This window comes from Sturnus vulgaris, chromosome 4 (assembly GCF_052056855.1).
Source record: "Sturnus vulgaris isolate bStuVul1 chromosome 4, bStuVul1.hap1, whole genome shotgun sequence".
NCBI classification, from domain to species: domain Eukaryota; kingdom Metazoa; phylum Chordata; class Aves; order Passeriformes; family Sturnidae; genus Sturnus; species Sturnus vulgaris.
In genome coordinates this window covers 41,120,806-41,142,564 of record NC_142246.1, presented here as the reverse complement: position 1 = coordinate 41,142,564, position 21,759 = coordinate 41,120,806, and the positions used below count along the sequence as shown (strand labels likewise).

The following is a 21,759-nucleotide window of genomic DNA, read 5'->3' as shown; positions in this document are numbered from 1 at the left end:
AGCCAGTTTTTGATTCATATTCAGATACTTTCTCATCAGAGATGAAAATTCAAATCATTTCTTACTCAGGGGAAAAACTGTGTTACCAAGAGTGCCTGGAAGTTGCTGTTGTGTATCACTGTTTGCTGTTAGTCAGGAAACCTTTACAACAGCACCATGGAAAATCAGGAGTTTCCCTGATCTGTCTCCCTGGCTGACTTTGTGTTTTGTCCAGATTCCAGCTATACAGGAAATACATCTATGTATCAGTTTCTTGATATCATACTGAGTGATAAAATAAAATTTTGTCCAATAGTTAGTCATGCTAATAAAGGAAATGTTAGGAAACATTGTGGATTCTAATTTGGAATAAAGTGAGACATGTTATTTGGAGTCTACTGACAAAACATGTAACAGCTGGACCGGCTCTGCCGCGTAATTTAGAAAGAAGTTGTGCCTACTGCAAAAAAAAAAAAAAAAAAAAGCAGTTTCTTGACTCCTTAGCCCTTCCTGAAGATTTTAGTTTATCTTACTTAGTAATATTTCAGTGATATTTATGCTTTTGCATGAGTGCTTCATTTATACAGAATGGAAAGAGCTAAATGAGTTATCCAGACAAAATTCAACCACTCTGGGGGCAGTAATGAGAAGGAGCAAATTTTAATGAAATGCTGTAATGTACAAATTAGTCTTATTCTTTAGGGTCCTGGCCTTGTTGCTTCAATGTGGGGAGTCCTTGTATTTAAGGAAATCAAGGTAATGTAATCAGGTCTCTTACCTAATATCTCTTGTTTGCCTCTAGCTCTAGAAACAGCATGACTTGGTATACAGCTATATCTCAGATTTCACCTCCTTGCAAGTATTTCATTATGAAACTGAAAGTGTTAGCATGCAATATTAAGTTTTCCAAGAAACCTGAAGAACTATGAACAATTTTTACGGGAATGAAGATTTTAGTTCCATATCTGTATGAAGAGCAGTGGATGTAAATGAAGACTGTAGCACAGGCAAGAGGCAGGATGCCAGGCACTGCCTGAAGACAGTTTTCATTGGAGCCAGTTCCTTTAGTGGGGTAGGGGAATGAGCTGTTGTTCCAATAACATGTCAGCAAGTAGATTACATTTTTAGGGTCAGGTTCAACAAAGGATGTAAAAATGCAACAGGTTAATTGACCTTTGTAATGACAATGTAATATAAAGATCCTAAATTAATACAGCAGTGATTGTCTGCAACAAGCTCATTTACTGTATTTTTACATATAGCACAGAAGTTAGTTTTCTAGTGGAATTTTAAGCACTGAATGCTAGCAGTGTAATACCAGGTTCTTTTTGCCAATCATTCTAGGATCCATAGGTACATAACTTGCTATTGGAGATGGTCTTTCATAGTATTTTTGGTGACTGTTCATCAGACATGCTTGGATCTAGAACTAGAAGTCCTGTGTCTCCCACTGCAGATTAGTGCTGCATCACAGTCGAAGATCATAATGTTCATTATCCAAATCTTTGTAACTCTCTAAGCCTTTCATTCTTTCCATATAATCTCTGCCTAAATGAGACTTTCTACTTTGTTCTACTTTTTATTTCAAGTTGTATCAATAATGACAAGGTGATGTTTTCCTTTTTGTCTTCTTTTCCCTGTACAGGGACTGAAAAACTACGTTTTACTGTCAGTATCGTTCTGCATCATTTTGGCGGGATCACTTTCTACAGCTTTTTCTAAAGTTTGAAAGGACCTTCTGGACCAGTAGGTGGTGCTAGCGTTTAACGCAAATAGAGCGGCAATGTTGGTAGATCACAATACATAATAATTTTCAAAATGTATGTCCAGCATTTCCCCTAACTTGCTTCAGCCAAGTGGAAAATGAAGACATTTGTCATGAAAGAAAATCTAGGAATATTTGTTTTAATTTTTCTTGGTATAGTAAGAAAATCAAAGGACTTTATTCATCAACCCTAAATGATTTTATTATTACTAATTATTAGGTTTTTTTCATTCAGGTGCTTCATGTCATCAGAAATTGCAGTTTACTGCTGTGATGGTGGATAGTGATTTTAATTTTAGTCTCTAATACTGTTTGTGTTTGCAAGCTGATTTGTATATTGAAACATTTACTGATTTAATTATAAGATACATCTTGAAATATTCCTTATGAAAGTGATACACATGAAGATAACAAACCTTTTATTTAGAAGCATTATTCTTCAAAATTAGTTTACATAAAAATGTTATCTTCCAATCACTTCAGACTTGTGAAGGAAATAGAGTAAAATGGGCTCTGGAAAATAAATTTTTCATAACCACCACTAACAGAGGCTGTTTATTTTCTTACTTGTGGCAGCTAGTATATGCAGAGCATGTTGTCTGAATCCCCTCTTAGTCTTTTCTTCAGTGCATTAGACAACTCCAGCTCCTGCAGTCTTCCCTTGCTTGTAACTTACTTGCAATTTGTCTTCCTGTTAATAGAATGGTTTAGCTGGAAGGGACCTTAAAGATCATCTAGGTCCATCCCCTCTGCCAGGGACAGGGATGCAATTCACTAGACCAGGTTGCTGAGGGCCCCATCCAACCAGACCTGGATCACTTCCAGAGATGAGGCAACAGCAGCTTCTCTGGACAGCCTATTTCAGTCTTTCACCATCATCTGAGTAAAGAATTCCATGCTAACATCTAATCTAAACCCAGCCTCTCAGAGTAAAACCATTGCCGCTTGCCCTGCCACTGTCTGCCTGTATAAAAAGTCCCTCTCCCTCCTTTTTATACATCACCTTAAGCTTCTGGAAGGCTGCAATGAAGTTTCCCTGAAGCCTTCTCTCAGTAAGTGGACTAGGTCTGTGTAGAATACCAAAACATGGCAATCAAGCTACAGTCTTTCAAAAACCAAGAAGAACAGCAGTAAGATTATGGGTGTTCTTCCCCATGCAATTTGCAAGCTCTGTTCATAGTTACACATCACAGCTTTTTGCCATCATGGCTTGATATGGTTAACGTGTTTAAATTGCAATCATAATTTCTCCTTTACACCTTTCTTTGTCTGCTCTGCACCAGATTTGATCTTAGAACTGTTACTCAACCTGCTTTTTCCCCATCTTGTGTTGTTTATTCCTACCTAGGTGTCAAAACTTGGTGTATGACAGTTTTTTTCCCATCTAAGGCATTTCTCTAATTTTGAGCTCTATGTTAACCTTGTCCTCCAACAACGCAGCAGCATTTTTCAGCCAGATGTCATCTGCATCTTTTAAATTTAATAACTGTACTCTCTAATTGCTATAAATAATTATTGAATTATTGAATAAATAATTATTGAAAATGCTGCATGATTTACATTTTGGTATCTAATACTTTTTAGGGAGCAATTGATAAACCTTCGAATACAATTTCCCTGTGTCTTGCAGTACTTTTATTTAGACTGCGTTCTTGGAGCTTTTACATAACATCTGATAGAACTGTTCAAGTCAAGGTACATGATGTGTTCTACCCTGATACTGAATACCTGATACTGAACAGAAAACTGGTAATTTTTTCTGTCCACTACCTGGGTTAAGCACAATTTCTCCCTGAAAGATGCTTGACTATTACTTACCTAGCCATTATTCTATTGACTCAGACAAGGGAAAGTAATATATTCACTGTGTTTTTGAAAGAACTTGAATTAAATGGGACATTTATTAATTTCATTGGTTCTGTTTAATTTCTTAAAGATCACAATCTTCAAGATTCCCTTCTTAACTATTCCAGGAATATAGTCCATGCCAGAAAGTGGCTGATAGACAAAGAATTGGCAAAACCAAAATACAATATCCTCAGGCTCCTCAGATTTACAGATATGCTTTAATATCGCAATGAGGTGCATACTCTTCACTAGTTTATGTGTAATAAATTACTAATGTCTCAGTCCTGCTCCCTGGCAGGATAACCTGCCTTGGGCAAGCAGGTGACAGCAGCAGGGGCAGGTCCCTAGCCTGCACAGCCCCTGTTGCCCCCTCAGCCTGTCTCCTGGCCAGGGGGAAGCTGCACTCCCAGTGAGCAGTGAGCTCTGCAAGAAAAGTCCCTCCTTCTTCAGGCAGGCACTCTGGGCCCAGTGCGAGATGTTCCAGTGCCCCTGCATGGAGGATGGCCAGAGGGTGCTGATTTTCCAGCCTCACTTGCCTGTGCCTGGTCCGCCTCAGGAGCAACACAGGTGCAGGCATGCTATCAGTTTTGAAAATAAAGGGTTTCATGGTGTCTAGAATTATGATCACTTTAGGTAAAGAAATGTCACTTCTAGATAAAGAAAAGAAACTTGGATGCAATATTCCATGCTGAACTGTATGGGAGTTGTTACAAATCTTATGTTCTGTTCATCATCTCTGTAACAGCCACGATTTCAAAGGCTTGGGATATTAGATTTTCTACAGGGAAAAATCCCAACCAAACCAGTAACCAGAAGGCTTTTCTTCTTCACAAATAGACATGGACCCAGCTCAGGTATGGAGAAAGTACGTGGTTCTGTGGCTGCCATTATTTCCATGATTATGAGAGGCAGCACTACAGACTCTGCTTTCCCTTTCCCCCATCCTCCACGCCTCCCCTGGGATAGATGATCTTACAGCCTCTGCTCTCTCTCTTGAGGGATGCTGTTAAGTTAACTTTTAATACGGGCATAGCATCCATCTACTGGATACAATTACAGGAAGCATTTAAATCTTCCAGGTTAGGAGCACCTTTGCATTTCCTGGTTTTTGTACAAGATCACTGGTTTTCTGAAAAATTAAAAAAAATAAACCCAACCAAAAACCTGAGCTCCTGTCCATAGCAATTGCCACGTAAATAAATGTTTGTAGTCTGATGCAGTTCTCCAGTCAGTGTTGTAAAGCTATCAAATGTGCAGGCTTAATTGTTGACTGCCAGGGTGCTAATTAAAAATCTTGCTTGTGACAGCTCAAGTATGACCGTTATTAAAATGTTTTTTAGAAGCTATCCTATTGGATTTGACTTGTTGACTGCAAGAAAAAAATCTCACCTCTTCCAGCACTTTTCTGTGAAAAATCCCATGTGGTATTCCAAAATCATTTTTGTGATGTTCACTTGGAATATCTTGTATAAATATTCCACTCATTTCTGAGATTTTCTTGGTCTTGACGTTTCCAGTTAGAAATAACACTGTTGCTTCTTTCATGTGAGGGTGCTGGATTAACAGCATGTTTATAGAGCTATTTGTACAAAACAGTCTGGCAGTAACTGAGTTTAGTAAGAGAAGATTCTACAGCTAATATAAATTATCATGGTTCTGTTTATATCAACATGTTTTTGTATAAATGGAAGAATCACATCTCTTGGAGAAAACTAAGCTTTCAAATATTTGTTTATGCCTGTTTAGCAACTTTTAATAATATATTTGAGCATGCTTTAAGAATTCTTCTCTGGTAATACTTAGAGGTAAAGTAGCCATTAAAATATAGGTAAACTGAGAGTTTCTTAAGATTTTTGAGCAGTCTTGTGAACCAGGGAACTCAGTGTCATCTTTTTTTAGATTTCTCTTACCTCTTTATTCCTTTCCCTATGTTTATTATCAATGGATATTTTGAGCCTCACTGCCCTTCTGGAGTTTTATTCCTTCATATTCTTAGTAAAAATGATTGTACCTGGAAAAATAATTTAAATACAATTGCTCCTATCTTCAAAAGTAAACAGTGAAAACTGGTGCTTTATTATTCCTAGATAAATTTTATATTTTCTTTATATCATAATTTTCTTTTTCAACAGATATTCAAGATTGATTAAATACTGTGTTAACTGTCTGACCTGATCCTTGAGCTTTCTTGCATCTGGTCTGAAAATAAAGTGAAAATTAAGATGATGCATGCTAACAATTAGTGTCTTTTCATTTTGACCTTGTTTTCAAGTAGAAAACTGATATTTAATGCCCTATTCTATAATTACTGAATGACTAATGAATCACATTTTCCTTTAGCTATATGTAATGCTAGTAGGTAGTGACTATGGGGCATTTTATTTAAATTGCTGAAGTGATTCTTATATTCTTCATGCTTATCATACAACATTTTAAAAAATCTAAAATATATTTAATTTTTAATGTAAATACCAAACAGTTCTTATGTCTCGTACTGCTCCAAAGGGCCTGTTTGAAGCTCTAAATTCAGAGAGGAAATAAAGGAAACAAGACCTGCATTAGTCTTGCTGTTATCATTGATTGAGGCAGTCCTTGTGCAAGTAACTTGGCATGACCTCAGGTTTTAGTATTTGTATTGGAACCAATTGACTGGTACTGGCATAAAGCATATCTTGAGATACACAAGTTATTTCCTACTTCTTAGCATTTTTCATGCTGCAGATCTTCTAAAAACATTTCCTGCAGAACTAGGAAACAAGCCACACATCTTCCAGGGCCATAACAGGGAAGAGGTGGAGAGGGAGTGGTTTTTCACCTCACTACTTAATAAAATGAGAGAACTGGTGGCAGCAATTTTTCTGTACCTCTTGGTTAGCAAGGGGAAACTGTCACAGCACTCTGAGGTAGTCTCACCGAGCCTGTAGGCAAACCTCAAAGGGCATTGTTCATTGATGCCATTCAGGGATTAGGGTAAAAATGTTTCTATTTGTGGATAGAGGCTGTGGAGAGGAGCCCTTGTTCAGAATGGTAGCTGCTCCCCACCTGTATTTGTATACCTGAGCTTTGAGCCGAGGAAGAGCCCTGGGAATACAAAGGCCACAGGCACTTCACAGAACCATCTAAGAAGGAGGGCTGATCTAGTCTTTAACTGGATAGCAGTATTTCACATCAGGTGATGCTCTGACTCTGCAGGTTATTTTCCAGTTGATTTTGTGCACAGTTGAAAGGTTGGAACTTGTATAAAAGCATATCATGGCTTGTGTTCCTTGAAGCATTCTGTGCTCCTCAAGTTCAAAGGAAATGGTTCAGACTGTTGGCTTGTCTTACCTCCAGATGTACTTGTAGTGAGAATGCATGACCTCATCATCAATTTCTGCTTCAGATGTTTGTGCCTAACATTTTTGAGTGAAGTAGTTGAAATGTAGTCCATAAATCCAAAAAGTAGCATTTGTATCTAACTAAAGCTTTATGTGATTAAAAAATGGCCTTGTTTGGATGTTTCTAGAAGTTGGCAGCATAACACCTGTGGAATTGGTAATGTGAACAAGATATTTATTACAAATAAATTAAGGACTTGCAGCTTGTGACTTGCAACATAACACTGTGTTTTCTTGACTTTCAAGAGGCTAGTCACCACAAAGTTTCTGCTTATACTCTTCTAACTTTACAGACATTGAAGTAAAATGCTTGCATTTTTTTCTTCTTCATTGATTACATTGATTGTAGTTAGATACATAGATTCTTTTTCTTAACTTTGTGGGCAACAATTGATTCAATTAAGCAATAGAGAATTTCACAAAAAGAAGGATAAGCTCAACTGTGTAGACGTATTCCTGTATGGGGTTGGTGATATCTGCTATTCTTCAGCAGATCACACCTTTTCATACTTCTGTTTGGTAATTTTCACGTCCCTGGCATTTCCTTTTTTTACAGGAAATAGTGATAATCCAATTAGACTGAACGAATTAATAAACTTCAACTACTGAATCTGGATTTCACTCATTGTTCTCATTATGTGGATCAAGTTGATTAAAGATTATGCCCCTACCCAGCTGTTTGCTACTAAAAGACACATTGCAGTGAAGCCAATGGATAGGATTGTGAGGAAGGTGAGCTTATGGGTAAAAAATCAGTTACATTAACTTTCATCACTGTGAAGAGGTCACCTGAGGAAATTCTGGGGGTGGGGAATAGCACTTTTACCTAGAACATTAAGAGCATGTCCCTGCTACTTTTTATCTGATTGTTGGGACAGAACTGCTCTTTCCTAAAACCCTTTATTTTCTTCTTTGTTTTACTTTGGTGAGAAGATTTGGCTTAATTTTTTTTTATCTGAAGCGCTTTGCAAACATCTGTAAATTTACTGTGCCCTGCTAGGCTTGCAAATTTATTTGCTTCTTGTCCTATTTAATATAATTTCCATGCCTTTACAGATAACATCTTGATTTTACTAGAAAATCAGAATCCTGGCTGCTGTAAACACAGTTTTGCATATGATCTGTTATTTATTAGCTATGCCTTACACATTGCATATTAAATATTGTCTGCTGTTGATGGCTGGGCTGTTTAAGTATGAGATGTGCAAAGTTTTGTAGTCTCAGTTTTAAGTCTTCAAGAAGTGTCATTGTGATAACTGCAACTTAAAACACAAGAAAGTATCTTGTTTACTGGGCCTCCATGAAATATGCCCTGACCAGGATTTGGAGACCTCTTGCATTTCTTTCTTGAGGACAATCCAAAAGAGCGTGGTTAGACTCCAGCAAATGGATTTCTGAGTTGCTAGAAGGCGCAAAGAGCTGCCATGCCATCAAATTGCTTCTGAAAATTTGAAAGAATAATGCACTTCAGCAAAGCTGTTCACCTCTGTCTTACATTAGTTTGTTATGTCTGTCTATCTGTTGCTAGAAATGTTAGCTTTCAGATTAATGGCAATGATGGAAAATTAGTCAGAATATCAAATTTTAGGGCTACCATCAAAATATTGCAAGGAATACCACAGATTAAAGTGACCAAGTTATGTGTATCTGCAAATAGCTAAAGGTAAATATAATATATGTGTGTAGACATGTAGAGATACACTCTAAATTAGGTCCTTTTAGTTAAAAAAAGATCTGGGAGTTTTTGCAAGTAGCTACTTGAAAATGTTGATTCAGTGATTAACAGTGGCTGAAAAATGCTAGCATGTTTGAAATTATTAAACAGTAAGTGGGGAAATATCATTCTGCCAGTGTATCATTTCAATTACTAGTCACTGAAATACATGTTTAATGGATTTTTAAAAGTCATGCAGAAACAATACAGTATTCCCTTTTACAGAATAATTCCTGCTTTAAGTAGTGCAAGACAGCCTGAATTATAGAACCAAAATGTGATAACATGTCCATACATTAATAAGAAGAAACATATAAGGATTAGTCACTATGGGTTGTGCAAGAAAAACTGAGCACACAACAAAGTTAATAGAAATGAAGTTTGAAAGACAAAAGAGAGTGACTTTTTCAAAGAAAGCATAATCAGTGTTTTGAAACTTACTCTCAGAAGATTTAGTACCCATTAGTATTATAAATGGGTTCTGAGGCAATTAGTGAAAGGTAAGGCTGTTTCTGACCATCAGTCACTACAGCTGATCTGAGTGGAACCTCTGGCTCAAGCCTTTAGGCCACCTGATTTCCAGAAAGAGCTATTTCATGAGAGAAACTTTTTAGTTCCAGACATAATCATTCAAAGTTCAGTATTTCCAGACTTCAGCTATTCTACTACATATAGAGAGCATATTATATTAATTTCATTAAGATGGTCATATAAATTCCATGGCCAGGTTAAGCACATAAGCACCTTTTCAGTGTAATTTTTCAACAACTCTCATTATTGGGATGTTCCCAAACAGTGCACATGTCGTGGTAATACTGACATCCAATGCCTAAAACAGAACCTAAACTTTATCATTTAAAATCTGTTTACATTGACCAAGACCATTAGATTAAAATTCATAACTTCAGCAAAATCTTTGAAATATTCATTCTAATGCAGAACTTTGCACAAAGCAGAGGCTGTTTCTGACAGATATCGTTCAGACCGTACCAGCTCTGTGACAGGTTACACTGTTAGTTTGGTTTGTATCTGCTGTGGCTTCTGTCCTGCTGCTCACTGCACAGCAAAGAAATTTCTCCATGGAATAAACACTACTTTTGATTAGGGGTGATTGTAATTTTTCTTCAACTTCTGTCCAATTTTGTCACCATGATTTGTGCTAATTGTGATGACAAGCACAAAGAAGAGGAAGTCAAAAGGCAAAACTCCAGAAGATAGTAAAACAGAAAATGTTAAAGAGAGATGATTGAGAAAAGCAGAAGGAACAAGCTAGTAGAAATTATTGTGATGAGAAATATAAGCAGAATATTTATATAGGACTTCCACTAGAAGGACAATGAGCTTTTAATTAAGATGTGACTGGCAGAAATTCGAGGAGTACAGATTAAGATAAAGATTATTATCTTTCCAGTGCAGTAATAAAATTAAGCAGCAATGAAGTTACAATAACAGTTTCTGATTATCTGAGTTAAAGGGACTTTCAGCAACTCTTTCACATATTGAACTGATTATACTTCTAATTTAGGGACTGTAGTATGTTTTAGCATAATTTTGCTTGGATAACAACTTGGAATCTGTCTCTTCCAGCCTTATACAGTGAAGTAAAGGAGGCTGAAAAGAGCAGTCTTGGTATAATTTTATCTGAGAATGCTTTCAGTATGTCTCCCCAACCACTGCAATGTGTCAGCAGCATAATGTACTTTCCTAGTTACTTAAGTAATAATTCTACTATTTCTCTGAGTGTTTGTTCTCAAAATTAACATGGCTTGGAAAAAGTTTCCATTGTGTCTTCATTTTGTAACCTGTAGGCACTGAAGCTGGCTAATAATATTTGAACCTATTAGAGAAAGGACATAGCATAAAAGAAAAATAGTGGTATAGTCTTCTTGTGGCTACTTGAATGACTATTGGAAGCAAATTGATTCAGAAAAAATGTCCTTGTGTGCAACTAAAAATAGGAGTCCATAGTTAGGTCATATTTCTGTCAGTTTCATGAGGGAAATAAATGCTGTACTACTAGGAAAATAATCTTTCAGTTTAAAGTATAGCTCTTAACAAATAGTATTGAACTGAGCATCATGCTGTCATTTTATTGATAAGGCAGTGTCTCATTTAATTCTCCTAACATTATAATTTTAAAAAATAGCTTCAGGGAAGAAAATACTTCTGCTGTTTTTGTGATGTAAACTCAGCTGTTTTTCATATTTTTAAATATTTAAGCCTAGGCCCAGAGCCAGTACCTGGAAACAGGAAGTATGCATCTGTATACTGTATTGATGCCAGTTTGAAGGGGTTATCTTATTTTCCATTATCTTGTATTCCACTTTAAAATAAGATTTGAGAAGATGTCCTTCAGCTGGAGAAGTTTCACAACAGGATTTGAATGAGCTGTGTGAGGAGCTCAGCAGGGGATGGAATTGCAGCTGTCCTATGGTGTGCCTTTAATAAGGGTGGCTATGATGTAGAAGTCATGACAGGGGAGTGAGTCAGGTGGACAAAATGTGTGTGTCCAACATGCATTGTGAATTGAAGTGCAAGGGGAACAAAAATAATTTCTTAAGAAAGGATATTCTCAAAAGCATCTTCACTGACAAGAAGCAAGGGCAAGGTAATTTTAAGGAGTATCAATGTGCTTTGGTCAGGAAATGATAAAAAATATCTCTTAGTAGCCAGGATGCTTTGAACTATTCAGTAAAATGTTCTTATTTTGGCCATACTGGTGGGTGTAAACATGGGCAGTTGCAAGGCAGAAAGGATGGATTATCTGTCTCTCTCTGTAACCACACCCTTATGCAGTAGTGACTTGTACAGAAGGGAGGAAAGAAAATCTTAGCTACTCCTAGAATCACTGCCTGTTTCTGAGATAAATATTAAAGAGATTTATTTTTATCATGTTGCAGCAGGTATCAGAATTAAACAGTTTTTTCCATTTTAAACATGGATAGGAAAACGCCCCACTGATTACGTAGCATTATCATTGCTTTCTTATACTCCCCTTTAATTCTTCTAATTTCTATGTTGTGCAAGATCAAGTAAATGTGATTATCTCCTGCAACACTTATTCTATATTTTTAGTATAAATTTTTCCTAACAATTGCAAATTCTGAAGATTCAGAGAAATTGTCGTCACCTGAGCTTAGCTGTCCAGTTGTTTAATATGAATGATCCAAAACATCAGCAGGGGTTTTTTTGGTCGGTTTCGGGGTTTTTTTTTCATTTTTTTTCATTTTCTATTTTTATTTATCTTTCTATGGAATAAGATCTGAGAAAAAGTAAAGATGTGTATATAGATTTCTACAGAAGCATAAATATACATATATAAAGAAGATGAACTTATTTTGCTACATTAAAATTCACAGCAGTGAAAATCTGCATAATAGCATTACAAATTCAGGACTATCAGTTGTCAAGAGCAGAAATTTCTAATACAATTTTCTCAAAAATAAGTAAAATCAGAGATGTCTTATGGCAAACAACCATTGCAGATTTACATCCTGGGTGCCTTATCACACTGAGAAAGAAAAATATTTTGGCTTTCCTAGTAAGATAGAAAACCAGCCTAAGGAAGTTATGCTTGGACTGTTCAGAGCTAGGAAGAGGAAAACTTTGGGTACAGTCCAAAGCAATATGTGCATTTTTAAATGCTTCTGCAGAAGAGTTCTATATACTTCACCAGAAGGCATGATTAGTCTGAAGTACTTTCTCCTCTTTAGCACTGTGATCAGTAAGTCAAACAAGTAGAGAAAGGAGTGTTGCTCGTGGATGGTTTTGCATTTCCATCAGAGTGAATCGAAGTATCAATGCCTTGGAATGGGTGATATCTGCAAAATATTGGGGAAGAAATACAAACATGCTATGAAACTTCAGTTTAAGGGTTTAAGTTTGGGCTTTTTTGCACTTGACATCGTGGGGAGGTATGTGTGTGTGTATGAATAAAACTTCTTCTAGCCTATAAAAGAATCCCCCATTTAAATTATTTATGTATCATTTTTTTTTTTCATACCAGAATGTCTCCTTACAGCAAAGAATCAAAATAAGGGAAGAAGTAGGAGGGAAATTCATGTGCTACAAAGATTTGCTAAAACTCCTAAAATGCCTAAACTTCAATGCAAATATAGCGAGTTGTTTTCATTATATGTCAAAAAAAAAAAAAGCAAAATCGAAAAAGGTATCTTGAGATACAAAAATTTTTGTGCTTAACTTATTCCAAAATACTGCTGCAACTAGGAGAGTGTCATGGTGATAGGAGGAAAAATGTTACTGTAGCACAGAAGATTCAAATATTATTCTTACGTCAAAGCATAACAGAGGCTATAGATGAGTACAATATTTCCACATTATTATGGTTTTATAAATAGTATGTATTTATTATTTTAGGTATGTAGGACTCCCACCACTGGCTGGTAATTCTGCTTCTTGGATGTTTTTCCTGAAGGAAAACTGGTTCACAGCAGTGCAAAAGGGTCAAGTATCAGAACACATGGAAATAGTCTGACATTATGAAAACTGAGCAATATACCATGATTACTTTAGGTAAATCTTGACAAGACTTAGTGGGGGGAAAAAAATGCTTGTTACTCTGAGGAACTGTTCACTGGCATTCACCTTGGAGTCTAGGAGATCAGCAATATTGTCTTAATAAGGTGTTTATCCATACTGCCTGGACAGAACTGAGAGTGCATCTTAAGATTTTGACTGATTTTCCTTCTTGGAAACACAGGGGGAAAAAGAAGAAAAAGAAAAAAATCCCAACTTCTTAATTTTTTTAGACAGAACATACTCAAAACCAATAGAAAAAATTATTGTTGTTTCTGCTATTGGCTGGCGAAGAAACTGAAACAAATGAAAGCTAACACATGAAAGAGAACACTGTTTACATTTTTTCTTTAGAAAAGAGAGGCACCTGCAAAAGAAAAGGCATTCCCAGGTGAAATATGTGCTAAAACTCAAAATGCCATCAGAAGAAGGATGTCTAACTATTAAGCTTTTACATACCCTTTCTCACCCAAAAAACATCTCAAGAAATATGTATGTTAAGCTGCTGGCTCTTGCTTCTAAACTTTTTCAAGTCATAGATAGCCAGATGTGTTATTCTGCAGGATTTTCCAGTTCAATGGCTTTCAAATTGTTTACTTCCATATAAAACATGAATTTTAAATACGTGTAAATTAAAAGTCCTTTTACAGTGAAAAATTTGACTTCAGCAGATTCTCATTAATGGAACATGAGCAGTTATCAGAACAACAGCATTCTTGCTGAGCTTAAACATCCATATTTCTGATTTTCTCTTCCATTCATCTTCAACCAAAATTCACTTATTTCATGAGCTAATCTTTTTGTTTGCTTGGTTTTGTTTCTAGGCATGGAGTTTGGACTAAGATCGTTTAAGAAGATGTAGGAGGTTAGGAGGACAAAAAATGCACTGGAGAAGTGTGTGGTACAAATAGGGCTTTTAAAACACAGTGTTGCATGTTGAGCTTCTAACTAATTGTTTGATAGGAAATCGTTGCAAAATCATGTGTTGAGGAAACAGCACTTTAATGATGAAAGCTCATAATGCAAGTCTTAAAGAGGAAAATGTGTGAAATAGGCCTTCTTATATGATTCAGGAAAAAGGAGACGTTTCCTGGGAAAATTTAAAGTGTTGCAGGCTCAGAGGTCAAGGCAATTTGGGATGTAATCATTGAGAAGAGGTGACTTTCCTCTCCTCTCATGGTTTAAATAAATTAAATGAAGGGATATAAAATGAATGGGTATAGTCTCTTTCAGAGACTTCAAATAAATCATCCTGTTTAGGGGACACTTCCTTCAGTTTCTATTTTACTTCTGGCCCTACCTCACTTTCTCATTTACACCCTACATGAAGTTCCATTTTTAGACTATCAGAAAATATCCTTATATACACACTCAAAATTCAAAACTTTCTTATTGCTCTATACTTTTCAGATGTTTCTGACATGAAAAGTTCCTTTATTGCAAAATATACAAGTACTTGTGTCTTTATAGTAAGAGAATAAAGATCAGTATCCCTAATATTATTTGCTAAGAATAATTCATATCATGATTATTACAAAGATAAGTACATTATATGTCTCACTCATTTCTTTTTAAAGGAATGCTTGAATTTTAGGCTGTGGTATAGAATAGCTATGCTATAAGGCTTGAAAAGAATATAGAATGGCATATATAGATTCAAAATTCAAAATTTTTGCAAATCATGGGCAAGTCCATCTCAGAATCATTCTTATCTAATCCCTCTTTCATTTAATCAGTAAAATCAAAACAGTAAATCTAAACAACTAGCTCAAAATTCAACTCTTTCTAGGTGTATTACACCTGGATCTGTGTATTAGCAAATAATGGTAAAAGTGGTAACAAAGGGAAGACAGCTTAGTGATGTTGAATACACTTTTGAAAGGACTTTGTTGATGGCTGAGCATCGTGTTCTTAAGCATGATAATGAGGGCACAGTGAGGAATATTCAGCTATTTTTGTCACTAAAACTACTCAAAAAAGGAAATAAGACATCATCTGCAATCTAAAACAACAAAAAATAAAGATATGTTCTTTGTGCACATTTTAGTCTTATTCAAGATCTAATGTAGTCTTTTTAATTTTATCACCCACTACCCCACTAAAGTAAACAGTTACAGCTTCTCTGAGGTAAATAGAATTCACAGTAGAACTCTAATGTTTTATATTAATGCAAATCTACCTTATCTGTGGTCTAGAAACATAAAAGTGACACAGAAAGCCAGGTAGCCAGGTATTTTATTGCTTTTATGCAATTTCGTACTTTGAAAGTGTTTGTTTTGAAGGGATGAATAATTCCAAAATATTTTGTACAGGTTATTTATTATTTATTCCACCTTTTTCTTAAGGTGGAATGACAGGGGGAGGATTACTTATTCCCAACACAAAGAAGAAATTCCTGGAACATCACATTGTTTTCTGATGTGACATTTTAAAATGTTTGATCGCTGTGCTTAAATGGCCAAATTTATTTATATAGCTAGATATTATTATTGTTATTATTATTATTATTATTGCCTTTGGCTTCAAATTTAAGAATTAATTCACAGCCATCATTACTGCATAGTCTTTTGAATATACTCTAGGGTCTTCCAGCTGCATAAGCTTTAGCATTCTACCCTAGCACCTGTCACAATGCATCACTCTCTGAACTGCACTTTATTTAGACACATTTCAGAAATGGATTCTGTGAATTTTTGTTTGTGGCTGTTTGAATACAGCTCACAAACTGGGATTCTGTTACGCCTTGTGCTCAGGCTAATTAACATCTGAACAATATTTGTTTGTTGATCTACAGAGTGATTCACTACAAGCACGAATCACAGTTACTTCTGGGTAGGCTCCATATTGTTAAAGTGTGCCTTGCAGTAAGTAGAACTGCTGAGATAATTACAATTTGAAACTTAAAACTTTCGGGTTACTTCAGTACAAACACAGGAAGCTGAGGTTTGGAGGCATTTATTTGAATCCATGAAGAATTAGAAATGCTCATATGCTTATGCAATTGAATTTTAAAAAAAAAAAAGTGTTAATATCATCAGGACGGTAACTGGGAAATAACTTTATCTCCATTATGGTAGATAAGTAATGAACCAATAATCTTATTCTCCTAGACCATTATATGTGTCTGTCTCACAACAACGTGTTTGAATTTGTTTTACAAATACTGTTCTGGATGTACCTTGGATCACTAGAAAATTGAAAAAAAAAAGAGATTTCCTAAGATGGAAGATGATACAACTCTGACTAGATTCGATTTTTTCATTGCAGTTTAAAAAAAATTATTTTTCGTGCTTTTAATATGTTTGCATCATAAATACAATAGAATTTTCTTAATTTCTTTTGAGAGCTCTGGAAAACTCCCTTTCTAATAGATGGAATTTCTTAGATTTTAGTTTTCTGTTGAAATGTATTCTGATAAAACTGTTAGATGCTAAGATGAAATTATATTAAGAAATTCATAAACTGGAGTTACACAAATGTCTTTCAGTTTTTTTCCCCAGGTCTCTAAAATAACTTCTAATGCAAAAAATAAGGCAGCTGCTCCCCCATAATAAATGAAAACAAATTCTTTACAAAACTGGTGTAGAAAATAATTCAAGCCTAGATTTTTAATTGTAAATTTAAAGTCTGATTCCTGTCTTAAATTTAAATTCCATATTATGCGACACAAAATGATTTGCAGACAAGGTTATTTACAGAGCTGCATTAGAATGTACAAAGTCATGGGCTCTAAACTCTTCCATCACTGGAGCAGGGTTTGTAAGGGGGTCCTGTCAGGAGCCAGCAATGGAGAAAACTTTCTTTGTAGGTTATTTGACCCTTTCTGCAGAACTTTCTTTCTTCAACATGGTATTGACTTGCTTATTTCTCCTGGCAAAATATATGCCTGTAAACATTATTTCACTGGGTGAATATTCTAGGTATTAAAATTGTTCTCTCTATATAACTACAGATTTTATGTGCAGGAAGTGATAGTGAATCCTCCCAAAATAATTCTTCTTTTACCCTCTTTGATGCATCCTTCCACAAACAATCTCATACTGAAATGAAGAGGAATTGAGCCCAAATTGTCATAGTAGGTAATTTCTAAATTGCTGTCTTTGGGGATCTCTTCTTCCACTACATAGCCATGTGGTGCATTTTCAGGAGACTAAATAGACTCATTCTACCCGTTCAAACATTTTAAAAAAGAGATTTTTTCCACTGTTGCTATAATATGTTGCAGTTAGGAAGCATGTATGATTTAATTTCAAATGCTGCTGGTAGAATTGGCAGTTTAATAAAATGTTTGTGCAACTTACTAGACTAAAGAACACAGTACTTAATTTCACTCTGTGAGACAGAAAGATACTTTATTTAATCATTGCACCAGGAAGTGTAGCCCACTGGGAAGCTAAACTTGCAAGCAATATTAAAGACTTTACTTCAGTTCTGTGAAAATATCATGCTTGAGTCTACAGATAGAGATTGTAGATTTTTCAGAGAAAACTTCTTATAGATTCTATATGTCAGTTATGAGTCGATTCATTACTAATTTGTTTATATAAGTTAATGCACTATGAATAAGCAGAACAGGACCAGAAGCTATGCTTCTATGTAGCAGACATGTTGGGACCATACTGGAGAAGAGGAACAAAACTAGAGATACTGAACAGAGACCTTTAATGTGAACATAAAGTGCTGAATAAGTAGAATAAATCTCAATATAACAGAGGGCTGCCAATAAGAACTACAAACAGGTGATTTAACTTGAACTTATGCTCCAACGTTCTTCAAATATCAGTTTATTTATCTTGAAAACTAAGGCCTTCTCAGAGAGAAAGAGTGTGAACACATACTTTTGTAACAGCAGATTATTTTATTTGTGATAATCTCTTCAGATGCTAAAAATGGGAATTAACAAAAATGTGTTAGCATTAAATTCAGAAATAGTTAATAACATTAGCAGACTACCACTGCATTTTGCCAGATGTAGGAAAATCTGCATGTTCATGGATTTTTTTTTTCTCAAATTAAAATAAAATGTTTTGACAATTTGACCAACCCTGTTTCTAGTTTCTTTCTTGTCATAAATCCTACATTCTTCTCAAACCATTCTCCTGACTTTCCTCTTGTAAACTAAATTCCGTATGCGATTTTCTTATGTTACCACATCTTTTTAACCTTCTAGATCCAACCTAGATTACCCTAAATGCTCCTCAGTGAGCTTTCTGCTGCAATCACCAGGAAACAGTGTGAAGCTGTCATGAATGCAGAATGGATTTGCTCAGTTTGGTCAAAATGCAGTAGAACAGTGCATGTGTGCAGGAGTGTTTGACAACAAGGATAAAATGAAGTAATTGACGTGCTTTGCTTGTAGGGTTGATCTGCTTAATTATCTTGGAAGTTTTCAAAATGAGGGAAATAGGTTAGAGAACATGGGAAACTATGTGCACGGTTCTGGATGCAAGTGTTAGAAGACCCAGGTAAGGCCTGGCCAGCCCTTGTACTACCCAGTGCTAGCAGACATTTCTCATGTGTGAGATTTGGGGCCTCCTAAACCTTCTGTGTTCACTCTCTGCCGCAATCTGTCCAAGAGAATAAAAAAAGCAGAAAAATGCAAAAGAAACATATCAGAAGCCTGTGTTTGCAGGTCTCACATTATTTAATTAGGATGAGATTATTTCCGTGGATGGGGACAGAAAGAGACACTGGCCTGGAATGGGCAGCTGTGAACCCTTCTCAGAGAATTCCACTGAGAAAGGGTCATGGCTCAGTAGGCCCTGTGTTTCCTGATGGTCGGTTCCAATGTTTCTCTCTGGTTACCACAGTGACATCATTGTTTTGTTGTGGTTTACTAAGGAAAGAAGTGACTTGCTCTTGATCCCAATTATTCACATTGTATTAGTTTCTGTGTTGCCATCTTTTTCCTTTGTTTGTTTAAAATTAAATTGAAGAAATAAATATTTCATGAACATTTTAATTTAATTGTGCAAAGGAATACAGAAAGCAAGAACCAAAAAAAAAAGTAAATTGTACAACAACTTTGGGTTACTTTTCCAGAATACGAGGGAAATTCAAACCTCAGAATTATATATAATGAGGCTGTTTGCGGATTTTTATAATGCAAAATAGAGGAAAAAAGCAAATGTTGGCAGAGGTGCTTGTCCAGGTCACTGCAACCTGTATTAGTTTAATATTTCTCCTTTACTGACAGCTAAGTTAATACAGCAGCATTAGACTACTGTGGGGTTCAAAGTGTTGTGGTGCTTGTTCAGTTGAATTACATCAGCAGAAGTCCTTAAAATTGAGAAGCTGTACCAGCAAAACTGCATTTTTCTCAGTAGAGCTCACATAACTCATTTACCATATTGGTACAGTGTGTTCTCTTTAATACACCCTCATTTATACCAAGAGTGTTTTGTTTCTTCCATACCTGACTATGCTCGCATGGTAAAGCACAACTGAATTGAAAACATTGAAGAATACAAATGCATACTATTTCTCAACCTTAAAAACCCCTGTGCAGGCAGAACAATACATTTCATCATGAGCAATTTAAGCAAGAGGCATGTTTCCCCATATATTTTTTTTATTTCTATTTGCTATCCTCAGCGTACCTTACAATTTTTTTTATTTGTGATAATTCCCTTCCAACATTATTATCATTGGGCTTGTTGATATTTATATTTTTAAAGAAAAATTTGTTTCTTTAAAGGAGATGCCTGTGAAAAAGCTTTTATCAACAAAAGGACAAGGACAGAGGGAATGCTTTTTCTTGGTCCTTTGAAAGAAAGTTGGCTTTGAAAAGTCTTATCACTGTACTAAAGATAATGTTGCAGACTGTTAAATCACAGTTTGATTCCTCAAAGAAAGTTAATTAATCTTCAAATGCATTTTAATCACGCATCCTATGCATTTCAGCATAGTTCAAGCACTAAGTACATGAGACATTACTTTTCAATAAAAGGTGAAATGAACAACACGGAACATTTGAGAAGTAGGAATTTTAATCAAAACTATGTTAAAAGGATATAATTTGGGATCCATGAACCTCCGGATGACTGGGTTTGTTTCAGAAAAGTGTTGCTGAACGTTATTATTACTTGAGAGCTGCTTTGCATCAGCTGTACTGAGCTCCTGGTTGCAGTTCACACCCAACTGAAAAGGCCCTGTAGGAATTCCCACCGAGTGCCACAAGTCCCCAGTTTACCTGGGCAGTGGGGCTGCAGGCCAAAGATCAAACTAATAGCAGAGGAGCAAGACACAGGCAGGATAATGTGTGCTGCCTTTCTCTGGGATGAATTTTCTCTTTCAGAGCTAGTAACTTGGAAACTTTTTGAAAATTTGCACAGAAACCTTTACAAGAAACTTTGAACACTTTCAAGTTAGATATCCCTATTCAATTCCCTTTAGCAAAGTACATTCAATTTGATATCCATTACAAATAGAACCATTAACTAAATTAATTTGCCCTAAACAGGGACATTTCTACTAATGCTTGCTCTTTTGTTGCTTCTTATGATCTCTCAACTATTTTAAAGAGATGCTGTTGGTATATTATTTTTAAAAGAAGCCATTTCTGAATTCTGAATTTGGTTAAGATCATGTCTCTGTTCTAAAATGTCTCTTACAAAGTACCTTCTTTCCCTCTGCCAGTTTTTTTTTTCCAGTGTAACAATTTTCTCTGGCACTTTTAACTCAATAACAGGAATTTTCAACTTTGAGGTTGGTGACCTCCTCCTTTATAAAAAGTCAGCTTTCAACTACTCTGCATTTTAGTGAAATAACCTCGTAACATTTTCCATAGCAAGATGTTATGATGTAATTGCTGTTGAATTATGATAGCTGCAAGATACTATGAACAAGAAAAGCCTAACAAGCAAAGTGAAATAATATCTAAGCATATTTTCTTTATATAAATAGTCTATTGCAAAATTTTTCTGTGTGCAAGTTTTCCTTTAATAGTCATTGTACTACAAATGTATCATATTGGTGAAAAATACATTAATTCTGAGAAGACATGGGATTATTTCAATTGATTATTTCTCAACGCAGCTGTTCCTTAACATACGGATAAAACTCTCTCTATTGTCAGCTGCAAAACAGTTAATTAGATTCTCACCCGCATGTAGAGACAATTAGACGAATAGCTATAAATAAGGCACCTGACAGACACAAAGTTTCTTCTCCACACCTATGCCCTGCTAAGACTTTTTAGACTAATGCTGTAATTAGGAAGGCTGTTTTTCACAAATACCCCTTCAAACAGGTTGTAGCTTCAGCTCTAGGAGGTTTCACAAGCCATTTGATGAGTGGTAGGTATTATTTAGAGTATCATGTTAATGATTTGGTTGGAAGACTGAGCTATTTCACTTGTAACATCACACCTAAAATTCAGCTAGGAACCTCCTATATTTTACATACATAGTGCAAAGAACTTGAAAACTGTTTGATGTTCACCTACCATAAACAAAAATTATTGAATACCATTTTTGGCTTTCTACTGTTCCTTCAAGAAAAAATCCGATATTTCAGGTTATAAGCTGAGAATGCTCTTA

The 21,759-nt window shown here is 35.6% G+C and overlaps 2 protein-coding genes across 10 annotated transcripts in view; both read left to right on the top strand.

The window, feature by feature from the left end:
- Positions 1 to 18,262, top strand: part of TMEM144 (transmembrane protein 144) — a 31,549-nt gene extending 13,287 nt beyond the window's left edge. For 7 of the 8 annotated variants that reach the window (XM_088163660.1, XM_088163661.1, XM_088163658.1 and 4 more), the window contains 2 exons: positions 682 to 735; positions 1,625 to 5,818. In XM_088163660.1, coding sequence (XP_088019786.1) covers positions 682 to 735; positions 1,625 to 1,708 — 138 coding nt within the window. In that variant the 3' untranslated portion in view covers positions 1,709 to 5,818. Of the gene's footprint in view, positions 1 to 681; positions 736 to 1,624; positions 5,819 to 7,525 lie in introns of those variants that run through there. The other variant, XM_088163662.1, reaches the window with a different exon arrangement.
- RXFP1 (relaxin family peptide receptor 1) overlaps positions 7,558 to 21,759 on the top strand; it is a 96,531-nt gene continuing 82,329 nt past the window's right edge. The window contains exon 1 of one of the 2 annotated variants that reach the window (XM_088163655.1): positions 7,558 to 7,701. The gene's annotated coding sequence lies outside the window, so the exon portion shown is untranslated. The remainder of the gene's footprint in view (positions 7,702 to 21,759) is intronic. The other variant, XM_088163656.1, reaches the window with a different exon arrangement.